At 34.8% G+C, this 13,914-nt stretch overlaps 1 protein-coding gene across 2 annotated transcripts in view; it reads right to left on the bottom strand.

Annotated features, from left to right (window-relative positions):
* Positions 1 to 9,254: 9,254 nt before the first annotated feature.
* LOC106476543 (coagulogen-like) overlaps positions 9,255 to 13,914 on the bottom strand; it is a 13,670-nt gene continuing 9,010 nt past the window's right edge. For both annotated transcript variants that reach the window (XM_013937203.2, XM_013937196.2), the window contains 4 exons: positions 12,979 to 13,080; positions 12,778 to 12,810; positions 10,593 to 10,739; positions 9,255 to 9,992 (listed from right to left, as the gene is read on the bottom strand). In XM_013937203.2, the coding sequence (XP_013792657.1) occupies positions 9,845 to 9,992; positions 10,593 to 10,739; positions 12,778 to 12,810; positions 12,979 to 13,080 (430 nt within the window). In that variant the 3' untranslated portion in view covers positions 9,255 to 9,844. The remainder of the gene's footprint in view (positions 9,993 to 10,592; positions 10,740 to 12,777; positions 12,811 to 12,978; positions 13,081 to 13,914) is intronic.

Below are 13,914 nucleotides of genomic sequence, written 5' to 3'. Positions count from 1 at the left end.
TAACTAACGAACGGAGACGTAACATTATTATTCTGTGTTCTTAGATACATTTTTAATTAAATAAATTATCTAGTATAGTAGACACTGCCAATATTATATAAAGCAGGCTTAAATTTCGTCAACAGTAAAAAAAAAGAGATCCCGAAAACTTCTATTTTTTTTTTATGTTTGTTCTTTATTTATTACTGTAAAAGTAACTCAAAAGTACAAATTATAAACTTATTAGGTTAGATAAAGAAAAATGATGATGTCATAACTCTTCATGAAGTATGCTCGCGAGCATCTCATACATCGCGTAATTCGGTATGGTAACGCAAACTGCACGTTCGCCTAGTTACACTAAAGTTTGTTTATTTGGAAGTAACAAAAGTTTGAAGAAGCTTTGTTCTGTTTGTTTTGTTTTGTACACTTTTCTTGTTTGAGAATCCAGATTTCTCAAGAATATTATACCTGGAGAATATATTATATGCGATTTCTAGGACACTCCCAACGATTCTGGAAGAGTTAGCAAGCTTATTCCCTACTATATAATGTTAAATTCTACCAAAGCACAACACTGCCATTAATTGTACTGATTTGAAACAAACCCATTAGAGGTATTAAACTTAAATTTCGTTCAGGAGAAAGAAAAAGAGGAAATAGTACAATGGCATACTAAATTTTGAATTTATTTTTTATACCTACAACACAAAATACAAGTAATTACATATTACTGAAGCACTAACGAAATAGCAGGGTATATATAATGATGGTGATAAGCTATATTTTCCATGTTATAATTTAGCTTGCTATAGGTGTATTATTTTCAGATAGAACCTATTTTCCGAAAAGTATGAGATAGGCAAATGAATTGTAACGAACTTGTTGTTATATATTTATTTTAATATCGACGTTGTTTAGATTGAGTTTATATTTAAAAGCATGCGTAGCTTGTAGTGTTAGATATCTATTGCGCAACACCTGCCTATTCTCCAAAATTGTAAAAGATTCTCGAGAGTAAGAATCAACAATATATGTGTGTATGTAAACGTTTTAACCAATATTGTTACGCAAGATTGAAGCTTCTAGAAAACGTTCCCACGCTATAAATATAACTAACACGACGCGCCAAGAGTGTGTATATTATTAGTTCGCTATAATCAGTATACTATAAACTCCGAAAGCTATAATTGTGATTTTTAGAACGCTTATCAATCGGAAAACTTAAGATATTCGACCAGAAATATTTATAAATTTCGAACATACAAGTCGTTTAAGTTCAGTGGATTCTCATCAGACATTAGCATTTTTTTACGAAAACATTACCAACTTCAACGGTGGAAAACAGCGTGTGTGGCCAAGGAGACAAAGCCAGCTAGCTTCCCAGCGAATCGTACTTACATCAACCCGCTCATCGTAAACCCTCGATAAGATATCAAGGAAGTTCCAGACTAGAAAGAAAACTTTATATTGTTTGTAAGTTGGTGAATGAATCATTGTTTGTAATAATTATTTGTAATAATTGTTACCGTAAGTTGTACAGTTGTGTGTATATTAAAACGTATTTATGTTAAAAACGAAGACGGTGTGTATCAATCTTGTTGGCAAATATCGTAAATTGACAAAAATATCGGCATATATTTAAATATTAAATCCAAAGTACAATTTAACTACTAAATTTAAATTATCAGTTCTGCTTCGGACTATTCGAAATTTTAATACGTAACACAACAAATACAAGCAGATTCCATCAGGAAATAAGGAGTGTGATCTGTAGTTGATAACTTATATGAGAAATAAACAGATTGAAGACATGGTGAGTGAAAATAATTTTTATCTAGACACACACAAAAAACAATGGGAGTACTTGCATAGATAAGTGTACAATCGTGTTACTTAGTGAGGCTAAAGACTAGCCTGGCTTAGACAATGGTTATTAAGCCACTGTAGGCTAGATATCTTAATAATACCTCACTTCTTCTATGTGAGGTTGAATTTACTTAAGATCCTTTAAGTGTAATAATAATGAAAAAAAATGATAAAATTAGGCTAATTTGGTCATTATTCATCATTTGATATCGCTTTTGGATTAGATTCTATTATGACAGACTCACCTAATTATAGCCTACAAAGTCCCATTTGGGTTAGCCTAAGTTCATTGCACGCTCAGCAAATATGACTTAGGCTATACTAAGTTGGGCCTATCTGAGACTGAAAATCACTTAAACACAACACTCAGCTATCTGATAAAACGATACAAATTTTTAATAATCAACGTATGTAATATAAAGTATTGTAAAGTAGAGAAATTGTGATACTTACTAGGCCTAAGCCCAGTGAATTCAAACAACAAAATAGCCACATATAGCGCTAGCACGTAATAGTCTTGCATAATTTTACATACACGTAATTAAGGCACAACAAGAATATTAAAACAAAAGTTGCCAGATGACCGAAGCCATTAATAGCCAAAATGTCAATACACGACCACGGTTTGACTCGAACTTTCAACTTCTGCAATAAAATGCTCAAATAGCCGGCTAAAATCATTTCGTATACTTTCAGTGCTAAACTTTCAAGGGTGGGGTTTTCACTTTTCATCATCAAGATGTTTTCCCATCATCCAACTGGATTGAGATCCTCTGTAGTACTGTTTAAGTCTAACATTTATTACTTAACCAGGAATGTTAGATTTACCCATAGCAAGTAGTACTACCCATGTTACTGGCCATTCTCATTCAATCTAGGTGAGGTTAAAACCTCTAGAATCATCTGCTCTACCACTGAAGGGCATTGCTGTTATATACACTCTTGCACGATGTGAAGTATTACAGCATCATCTTCCATGGGATGGTAGCTTTTATTTCCAGGAACAACAAAGGCAACTAGAATACAGTCAATTTCATGGTTTTCTGGACCACGTGTTGTACAAACACTGCACAGGTTCAGAATAAATAAACATTTTTGACAATTCTTCATTAAACAAGAAAATATATGTATGTTTTGCCTCGACACTATACTTATTCAACAGAGAAAAATATTACAATTTATACAACTTTCTCTCTCCTCAGATGCACCTGTTATCCGCGTGACTGAGAGCCACTCTCATATCAACAAGGGGTGGAAAATACCTGCAACACTGAAAATCTGAAAAATTGTCTCGTAGACAATTCTCACTCCCGCAAATATGAGTTCTACAATACACAGGAACATCGACTTTATGAACACAACTTGATATACACAGAAAAACATTTACTTACAGCCAAATAAAACACTATGTATACCAAGTTTAATGTTTGCATGAAGCCCATTATTTTTTATGAATTCCATTTTATACAGATACTTTCACCTACTCACAATCAATTGAGTTTGATCCAGTTCAAAAGTTACTGTTAACAAAACAAGTCGAACTGTGTTTCTGGCTATCATAGTACTAAACTAACCATCACTCGTATCTTTTCCATGAAAACTCATTACCTGCCAAACACTTCAGTGTCAAAAATGAAACACTCTCTCTTCCACATGAATGAAAATAACAGCCTTGCTGTTTCTTCGAGCAATGCTCTGTAGGCAAACATCTATAGTTCACTTCATACTTTGTGATCTCAGCATCTTGATTAAATACTTTCTTTCACTCAATTGTTGTGTACCAGTTGTCTTTTTAGTGATTAATTCACTTGTGTTAAATAACACTCATGAATATAGTTTCAAAATAAAGCTAATCACATACACTATTAGCTGTAGACACCTCTATAGTTACAGTTTTGTAAAGTGCCACCATATGTAAGTCATGCAACTTATTTTCAGGCATCATGAAACAAATAATCTGGAAAACTCAACTGAACTAAAGCTTTTCAGCTAAAAGTCTCCTAGCCAGGACTAACATTCGCATTATCATTACCTTATGTATCAATCATACTCTCATACCAACTTAAGTTAAATACAATAATACACAGTAAAGAATTATTACTGTCTTAAGTGGCTGCCAATGCTAGTATCAAAACTAGCAAACTATTTGTATCACCATACACGAGTCAATCCACTCACTTACAGTTGATACTGTAGAAAAATAGTTACATACAAATCCATTGAAATAAGACCTATTCCATTCAGATTATTTGATTTACAATTTGTTGATCAAGAAGATAACTCCCACTGGCTATGCATAGAGGTTTTATACACGTTTACAAGTATTGAGGGACTCTTGCAAGCACACCGTGAGTGGTTCCAGAGAACTTTCACCACTTGGCTAGATGATGAACAATCCCCACAAAGCAGTGGATGACTGTTTTACTGGAGAAAAGTGCTCAATGGTTCATCTGACTTTTTGATTTCCCAGAAGACAGCTCCAGTTGGGCAAAGTAGATATGTTCTAGGCATTACACATATAAACACCAGCTATCCTAAATGTGCAATAATCGAGCAACTGTTGCTGATATTCTTCAAAATTCTGTTCGATAGCTTGAAAAATAAGGGTTGCAACACTCTTTTGTTCCCATCAACCTTATGACCAACAATAATCCTAACTTACTGATGATCAAGTAGTAGTCACAAAATACAGTCTATACATTTTTGGCAAGACAGTACCATCTAGTAACTAAGAAAGCAAAAGTCACAATGCCCTTTCAGCAATTGGTTCCCAACCAAATGTATATCCTGACTGATGATAATCAAGTGGAAATCACACTAGGTAGTACATACATTTTATGGTGAATAGTGCTTGTTAGCTTGGAAAGCAAGAATTATCACTTTTTTCCAGCCAATCATCTTACAACCATTGACTGTCCTAACTGCTGATAATCAAATGGCAGTCACAAAATGTAGACCATACATTTTGTTGGATAATGCCACCCAATAGCTTGGAAAGCAAGGAATGCTACTTCCTTTGAAGCATTGGTTTCTCAACCAATAGACTATCCTAGCTGCTGATCTAGCAGTTACTCTCAGCCTTACCAGTTGGGGAAATGGGAGTACATTGGCAAATCAGCTGACCACTGGTGTTATTTGGCACCTCTTTATCTGACTTGTCTTGTCGTGTACTGCCAAATAAGTATTATATGCTCCTTCCTCATCATCAGGTAAGCTAAGATGTTGCAACTCTCATCATCCTCCAACTTATTGGTTTCAACTTTCAAATTCTGATCAAAGCAGTGCACGAGAGGCATGTCCATAGCATATGCTTGCCACTTGTTGATGTGTTTCAAGCACTTACACACACGAAATGGTCACTGTATATCATATGTCAATGGACCAATTTGTTGTCGTACTAGATATGAACCTAACAAGCTAGAGCTAAATGACTCCCATGCCATTAGCACATACGAAAGTCAGCCTCAGTCTAATGCTGAAATTTATACTTTGATACTCGTCATCTGTCTTGTCATAGCATCTCTTCTGCCATATGGCAGCCTTTCCAAACTGCTGATGTAAGAACGTATGCACATTGGCTAATACATTTTGCAGCCACTCTACATATTCCTGTGGATATTATGGGACACTTGCAGCTGAGGTGGTCAGTACGTCACATTTACAAGGAGAATTAATTTTTTACCCTACATGAGCATGTTTGGTAAGCAACCAGTAGAACTATGTTGTGTTGCATGATACATTATCATGATTTATGACACATCTTTGTCCCAGTCAGTTTTACTATGACTAATAAACTTCGTAAGCACCTGCTTGATAGTTTTTTACTCATCCTGCTAAATCATTATACAAAATGTGATAAAGTGAAGTGTCCATCTTCATCATACCCAAACTATTCAGAAACAGCTGGCAGTTGAAATTAATCCGCTACTCAGTGTGAATTTCTCCTGGTGTACCAAATCTGGTTACTTATTGTTGTGGTAACTCAGCTGTGGACAGTGCTAAAGTATTTGCCAATGGATAAGCTTTCCCCTTTTGGTGAAGTAATTAACAACCAGTACCTACCAATTACATCATTCGCTTTCTAGGAGAGGCCCAATGATATGCAGGGTTATTATCTGTATAGGAGAACCATCTAACTTTGCTAGTGTTTACCCTTTCTTGGCCACTTTTTTCTCTAGGTGATGCACACTGTATAATGCCTATACCAGCACATAACCAAATATCTTGACTTGAATGCAGCCAGTAGAACTGTTGTCACATGTTAACACAAGTGCTTGTTACATTCTGATGGCCTCCAGTTATTAAAGAATGCAAAGCCTGAAATATAGCCTGCCTCAGAGTCCTTAGAACCACTAGCTGCAACACTGGTTGGAAACCATATCTTGATGACTAAATAGCAATACTATAATATGTCTTCATTCACCTGTAACTTCTCATACAAGTGCCACATACTGCGTGCATCCCTATCACATTTATCAATCTGCACTGGCTGTACTTCACATTACTGCACAGTAAGGAGTGGTCACGCTAGTTTGGGATCTCCTAGTTGCTGTTCCTATAGCTTTTGGTGTACGAGTCGTGTCATCCAGCACTAGTGGAATCCTGGATTATGACATTCAATGAATGAACAGATTCGTACCTTACTGTGAGACTATCTATCAGTGTTTCCGTATTGGTTACCTGGATGATGTAGGAGCATGTCATACTCTTACAGCATTGTGATCCAATGTGTTATCATATCATCCAGGTTCTTAAAGGTCGTGAACCATTTTAATGATGAGTGATCTATTCAGTGGACCTTCTGCTAAACAAGTAACATCAGAAGTACTTCGTGAAGACCACAATTGAAAGCGGGAGCCATGACTGTATAACTCACATACACTATTACATATTTAATTCCATCCTGCAACTGTGAGACCATTGCACAGATTCCACTGTCATTGGCATCAGTACCCAATAATAACTTACAGTCTTGTAAAGCACAATTCAGGAACATGAATGCTTACTCACATTCCTCAGTCCACCTAAAACGCATATTGGTTTTAGTGAGAGCAGACAATGGTGCAGTTACCTCAAAGAAATTGGTCACAAAGAATAATACAGAATTTTTTATTTTTCAATGTGTCATAGCTTTAGGCCAATCTCAAACTGCTGCAAGCTTCATAAGGTCTGTTGAGATGTCATTTTTCCTCAAAATGTAATCAAGAAATTCTTATGCGCTCATTTCCCACATTTCAACTTCAAACCAGTCATTCGTATCCACTGTAATATCACGGATAAGCTCAGAACAGCAGATTCAAATATGAACCAAACACAAAAACATCATTCGCATATACCAGGCATCAGTTTCACTGCAGACATTTAAGTGTAAGTTTGATTAACCTCTCAAAAATGGCAAAAGTGTTATACAAGCCAAATGACAAGATTTGGAATTCATACAGAATTAGCTCAAATGTCGGACTGTTTTTGGCTCTGCTCTCGTCATCCAGCTCGACTTGTCATTATTTAGAGACCAGGTCTAATATCTAGATCCATTAAGGTATCTTTCAACAAATCCACACGTTCATCTATCCACGGCAACAGGAAAGCATGTGCACATGTTATAGTGTCCCCCCATCAGTAAACAACACAGAACCTGCTCGTGTTGTCCTTCTTTCTGACAGTCACCACTAGTGATGACCATGCACTCTCTGAGGATTTACGATCCCATTCTTTAACACCACTACCGTTCAGTGCTGGCTATATCCCTCGTGCTACAGGAAAACCTGTGTGGTAGTTTTATAACTGAATGAGCATCTCAGTAGCTATGTACATTTGGATGGTTTCTATTCGACCCAATCTGCCATCTGATCCCACAAATACATCAATATTTTTAACCTATAAGTCATTGAGCACTAGCCACTGACTTGAATCTAAATGCTTGTGTAATCCTCAACCAACAACCTCAGACGTGTTAGGAACCGATTACTTGTTCATAGACTCGATGTGATGGAAGCAATCCTAGCATTACTGCTAGTCTCAGTCACCCTTCACTTCCCCTACCCATTCAATGAAGTATGAAGTTGGAAAACCACCTGCCCATAAATGTAGACCATCACCGAGAATGAATCCCGACTCAGACAGATTATTGTTCGTGCCAATACTTTCTGCTTTCTGTATAAAGAGTTCCTCTCACGTGTTGTTTCTACAGCCACATTACATAGCACCAATACATTTAATATAACCCATAGTCAACCATGGATCATGACCTGCATACATGGAATTATGATGGCTTCTTCTTCCAGATACATTTGTGCTACATGGAAACCTCTCATGTATAGCAGCTATCTCTCCCTCCTGACCATAAGTCCTTCACCCAGAAAATGCCACTCCATAGCCTAGTTCCAATTCTATGGGTCAAGAGTATGAAGAACACAGAAAAATAATCAGACACCTGTCCAGAGAAAGCAAATCTCCACAATAACAGTATATGCAGTCATGGTACTAAAATTTCTCCTTCTTACTTATTCTTTGGTATTCTCATACTGCCCCAACTTCCCTCAGAATAGTCTGCAGGAACTACAAAAACATGGACTCAGATAATGTATAATAGATCAGGGTTGTGATTTTCTCTACCCTTAAATGATTCTTCACACAAAAGAAAGTGACCGGTTACAGGTTGGCAAACAATCCCACTCATTAATTAAATAAACACAATCAAAGTTAAGTCTAAACACTTAATCAAATACTTATGAAGTGACTGTAGAGAGAAAGAGAGAGAAAGAGCTTTATTGATGGTTCTTGAGGGCGTAATTATGTAGAATTCCTATAATGACGGAAGAACGGGGATGAAGAGCACAGTCAGCATTTGCACAGGGCGGCAAAACACGGCGCGCAGGCCCTGCACCGACAACTCGTGGACTACTCTTAACCAACGAATAGTGGGACTGACCGTCACATTATAACGCCCACATGGCTGAAAGGACGAGCCGTATCCATCAGGCCAAGACGAAAGGAATTTAGTAAATCACCTGCTCGTTGTTTTATAATAAAAATATACCTGAAACGCTGAAAATTAAAAAAGAAATTGTCTAGCAACTAAGAGGTAGAAAATGCGTGATATGCCCACATATCAAACAGGTCACAGAGGGAGAGAGAGAGAGAGAAACCCTATTTATTCAAAAGTATTTTTAAATATTTTTTCCATTCAGCTCATGGCTAATAAGGTAACATTTAGTTGGTGTTATTTTTTTTTAGAATATCCAGTCGGTGTTAATAATAAATAAGAGAACTGATACGCAAATAGCATTTTCAGAGAGATCCGAATAAACGCAAACTTGAGTTGTTTAGAATAGTTTAGCTTCTTTTAATAAGTGGCTTATAATATTCTCAATAAAGTATAAAATGAAAAACATTAGATTGGCTCATAAATTTTTAAAATAGTTTTATTCCGACAAATAAGTATATCATTACATATATTACGATGGCTAAAAGACGAATACACGAAATTCATTATTTAACAGAGTTATTTCAGAAGACTTGGAACTCGAAGGGTTGATTAAGCCAAAAAACCAGTGTCTTTTTTTTTTAATATACATAAAGTAAGAATATATTAATATTTTTTTGAAATGTCTATCATAAAACTTTCAGCTTCAGAGATATTTAAAGATATTTAATGAAACCACGCTAAACACATGTCAGGCTTTTGATAGTGATAAAATATCTCTATAAAAGGTTTATTAATATCAAACATATTCTAATATTTTTCAACAGTTTGTTTTAATAGACGATTCCCTGATGATTTGATTTCCTCAAATTGTGAATTTAAATTCTATATGTTAAGCATAAATATGTCAAATGTAATATAAAAAAGCCACGTGTGGTTGTTTTAACTTTTGTGTTTTTCCACACCCAATATAAAATCCAAATAAAATACATCAAGATCTAAAACATTCTTCAGCAAGCGAGAGGTCTAGTCCTTAGAGAGACCACGTCATCAGCGTGTGGGAGAGAGCTTTCAAGGCTTACACCTGCAATCACAACACTGGTAAAAGTCTTCACATTGGATTGTTTCAAACTCCAGATTGTACGAAAGAAGACCGACTTTACGGCGTTGGTGGCCACAACTGACTCCTGTATTCGTACAGTTGCTGTTGGATGCATCACTGTACGTGACAAGAGAGGAGGGGTGGGAAATTATTTATTTATTTAAACACTGAATAAAAATACCCTGATGTACAGATATAATGTTGAAAACATTTCAAATTAATTTAAACTTTTCCAATCCTTGCTTCTGTTGCAGAGAAATATAGGAATATATAAAATTTAGCAGAATGCCTAAACTTAGAAGAAACTAGAAACCTATTGTTTTTAGGAGGAAATGGCCTCCTGTTATTTAAGTGTATCAGTGTGTTCTTTCTCCTCAGATATTATTATTATTATTACTACGTGAAAAAAAAATCAAACATTCGCAAAACGATTGTCAGCAAGTTATATATTTCACGATGGTTTTTCAAACTAAACATTCAAATAAACTTCCTTTATTGGGTTTGGATTAATAGTTTGGTGAAAAAAACTGTACGAAATTAGATTTAATTACCGGTTTACTCAATAAGCTATCATCAGGTGAAACTTCAAATTCATAGTCCATAACAAATAGAAAATTGTTATTTCAAAATACGTACAGTTTGAAGATATATTTTGAATGAGATACATACATACATAAAACTATATAAAAAAAAACTGATAAGCAATCAAAATCTTACCGGCACTTAAACTGCCACACACACTGATGTAAATCCTTTTCCTGTGACTGTACTATGATACGAAAGTTTCCGTCTACAGTGTATGCAAACACTGGCTCACATCTGTCTAGAGCAACTTTACACTGGGATAAGTCGGCGCCGTAGAACCTTCAAAATCATATAGAGAAATATGAATTAATAATAAAATTGAAATTTATAATAATGTTCGTTATTTATAGGCAAAAGGTACTAAAATTTCTTGCAATTCTTAAACGTACAATGTGAATGAAAATTACAAACTCCATAGCAATGATCAGTCTAAGCTCTGCATATGTCATAAAATTAAGACTACATGTGTTCATTATTCAAGAATCGAGTTTAAACCACGTGTCTGACAAACAAACGGCTTAATAAAAGCAAACATCTTTACACTTTACACTAGTAGTGACTGACGACTCATTGGTTGTAGATGAAAGAGTGGGTGATGGATATTCACTTCAAAACTTATTTCAGTGCCAATTTATTCTCATTGCTAAACGTTGCCACTGTTTAGGATCATACTATCTTACATGTATATCTCGCACTCGAATATTAATTGTCCATAGTGGATAGGTCGCTGGAGTTTAGGATATACACAGTAAACATAATATTTCTCGTTTAATTATTTCAAATTTCATTGCTCTGTCAAGTCATGTCTGCTATTTAATTAGATGAGGTTTTTAAAAATATATGCTACTTTATGCCATATGACAACGAGCGACTTTTGTATGGATTTTTGAAAACCACTTGAGGTCAGAGAACAGTGAATGTAGTTTGTTTAAGATATTTTTACAACTTCAGCCATATATTATGGAGTCTACAAGTCATTACAGGCTTACAACATAAGGCCTACAAATCATTCATCATGCAGTATTACGGTCTAAAAGTCATTACAGGCTTACAACATAAGGCCTACAAATCATTCATCATGCAGTATTAGGGTCTAAAAGTCATTATAGGCTTACAGCATAAGACCTACAAATCATTCATCATGCAGTATTAAGGTCTAAAAGTCATTACAGACTTAAGTCTTGCCACCAGTGATACAGCGGCAAGTCTCAAGATTTATAATGTTGAAAACCGGGTTTCAATACCTATAATGGGCACAGACATCTCATCGAGTTGTTCTGTACTAAACAAACAAAAAGATTTACAAGTCGTTAGGCTCGTACGGTGGCCATTCACCTTTTCATTTTTACGAGGCAGTACAGTTCCATTAATGTGTTCTGAAAACAATTACTTTATTGTAACAATCACACGCTCAACAAACTTCCAGCTGGAAATTACTACTCCATATATACTTTATTATCCTCATATTTCCTGACTTTACACTAATGTAGAGCTTAGCAAAGAAGTCAAATGTTTTCGTTCTAATTTAGTCGAAAGTACATGCGTGAAAGTACAATTGACAGATTTCTAGAACGTGCAATACGTTCTGCTTCTTTTTTCTTTTTTTACGTTGAAGCAAATGATGATTTGTTTGTTTTCGCAAAGCTGCACAACGGGCTACCTGCGCTGTGCCCATTGTATCGAAATATGATTTTTAGCGTCATAAGCCAACAAGATTACTGCCGAGTCACTTATTGCCTTATGAACTTTTGCGGATTTATTATAATTATTATAAGTAAACATACAAACATTTTAAAAAAGAATCATTAATATCAGAATGATATAAAAATTGTAATTTTTTAATTGTTTGTTATTATTTTTATTGTGGAGTTCACAAGAATATAGAATGATAATTATTATTATATTATAATTGATTCGCAATATTTGTAATGTTTATATCTTTATATATTACTTAGAAATTTTTAAATATATTACTTAGAAATTTTTAAATATCGAACTCTTTACTATTAGGTTTTGAATTATGTTTGCCTCCCTAAATCTGAGTGGCTGGCTTCAGTTCTTTTAGAAGAATATAATATTTTGCGGACTTAGAACGCTAAAAACCGAGTTTCGATACCCGTGGTGGTCAGAGTACAGATAGCCCACTGTGTAGCTTGTGCATAAATTCAAACAAACAAACATACCCTAGCATTGTTCTTATGATTTCTTTTCTGGTATCCAATAATAAAAAACAACAACTTTGGGTTGTAGCTGTTCTTACTCTTTTTGTGATATCTAAGAAATAATAATAAAATTAACAACAGAAATCAATACTTACAATGCAGAATAATAACAGCGATCTTCGTCAGGGCTGACAAAAAAAAAAAAAGAAGACGAAAAAAATTAGTAAAACTATATGAATCACCAAATCAAAAACAAACTTTTTTCAACATATTTCATAATTATTCATAATTTCAAGGGCCAGCTTAGAGCATTTGTGTGTGATGTATTTCAATGTTAACAGCACATATCGGATTACCTAACATAGCAGTTGTGATGTCCACACCACTGTAGAAGATTGAGAGACCTCTTCTCCTTCCCCAAACTTTTTTGAAGCTTTTCAATTTCTCTATCGATTTTCCTGTTAAATAAGACAATAAATTCATTTTACAATTCTCCTTTTGTAAGCTCTGTACTTAATTTTTCACGAAATTAATCTCTGACTCAGAATGACCACAAGGTTACATTTCTTGAATTTGATCCAGAATTACAGTCTCATTGAAACTTAAGCAAAGGAAGCTGCGTTTATTAATTTAATGTAAAATTGAAACTAGTTAAATTAAATCCACAGTTTGCTTTATTCAACGTAAACCCGAAATTACACTCCATGTTTAAAGTGAGGCCACAATCACGCTCACCTTACCAAAGTCATGTTAGATTTAGAAATTAAATAAAATGTTGATATGTATTCAATTTATGATATTTGCCAACAAGACTGATACACACAGTGTAATACAAATATATCTTAATATACAAACAATAACAGGTATTACAAATAATGATCTATGCACAAAAAGTTTTACATACTTACAGGCAATATTTAGTCCTCTATCTGGTCTGGAACTTCCTTGATATCTTATTGAGGGTTCACGATGAGCGTATGAATTTTAAGTAGATATATAGATACATTTCACTTAACAGGGAACTAGTTAACTCTGTGTTCTTTTCGCCAGCCACACTCAAGCTGTCCACCGCTGAAGTTATATAATGTTTTCGTAAAAATACTTATGTCCGATGTGATCCGCTGAAATTAAATGGTTTGCAATATTCGAACTCTATAAACGTCTCTGGTCAAATATCTGAATTAATATCCCGATTAATAAGCGTTATAACAGTCACAGTTATAGCTTCCGAAGTTTACAGCACACCAACTATAGCAACCCAATTATATATACCGTATTTTTCGGAATATAAT

This window comes from Limulus polyphemus, unplaced genomic scaffold (genome assembly GCF_000517525.1).
Source record: "Limulus polyphemus unplaced genomic scaffold, Limulus_polyphemus-2.1.2 Scaffold157, whole genome shotgun sequence".
Classification (NCBI taxonomy): Eukaryota; Metazoa; Arthropoda; class Merostomata; order Xiphosura; family Limulidae; genus Limulus; species Limulus polyphemus.
The sequence above is the reverse complement of the archived record's forward strand: the minus strand, read 5'-3'. Positions and strand labels throughout refer to the sequence as shown.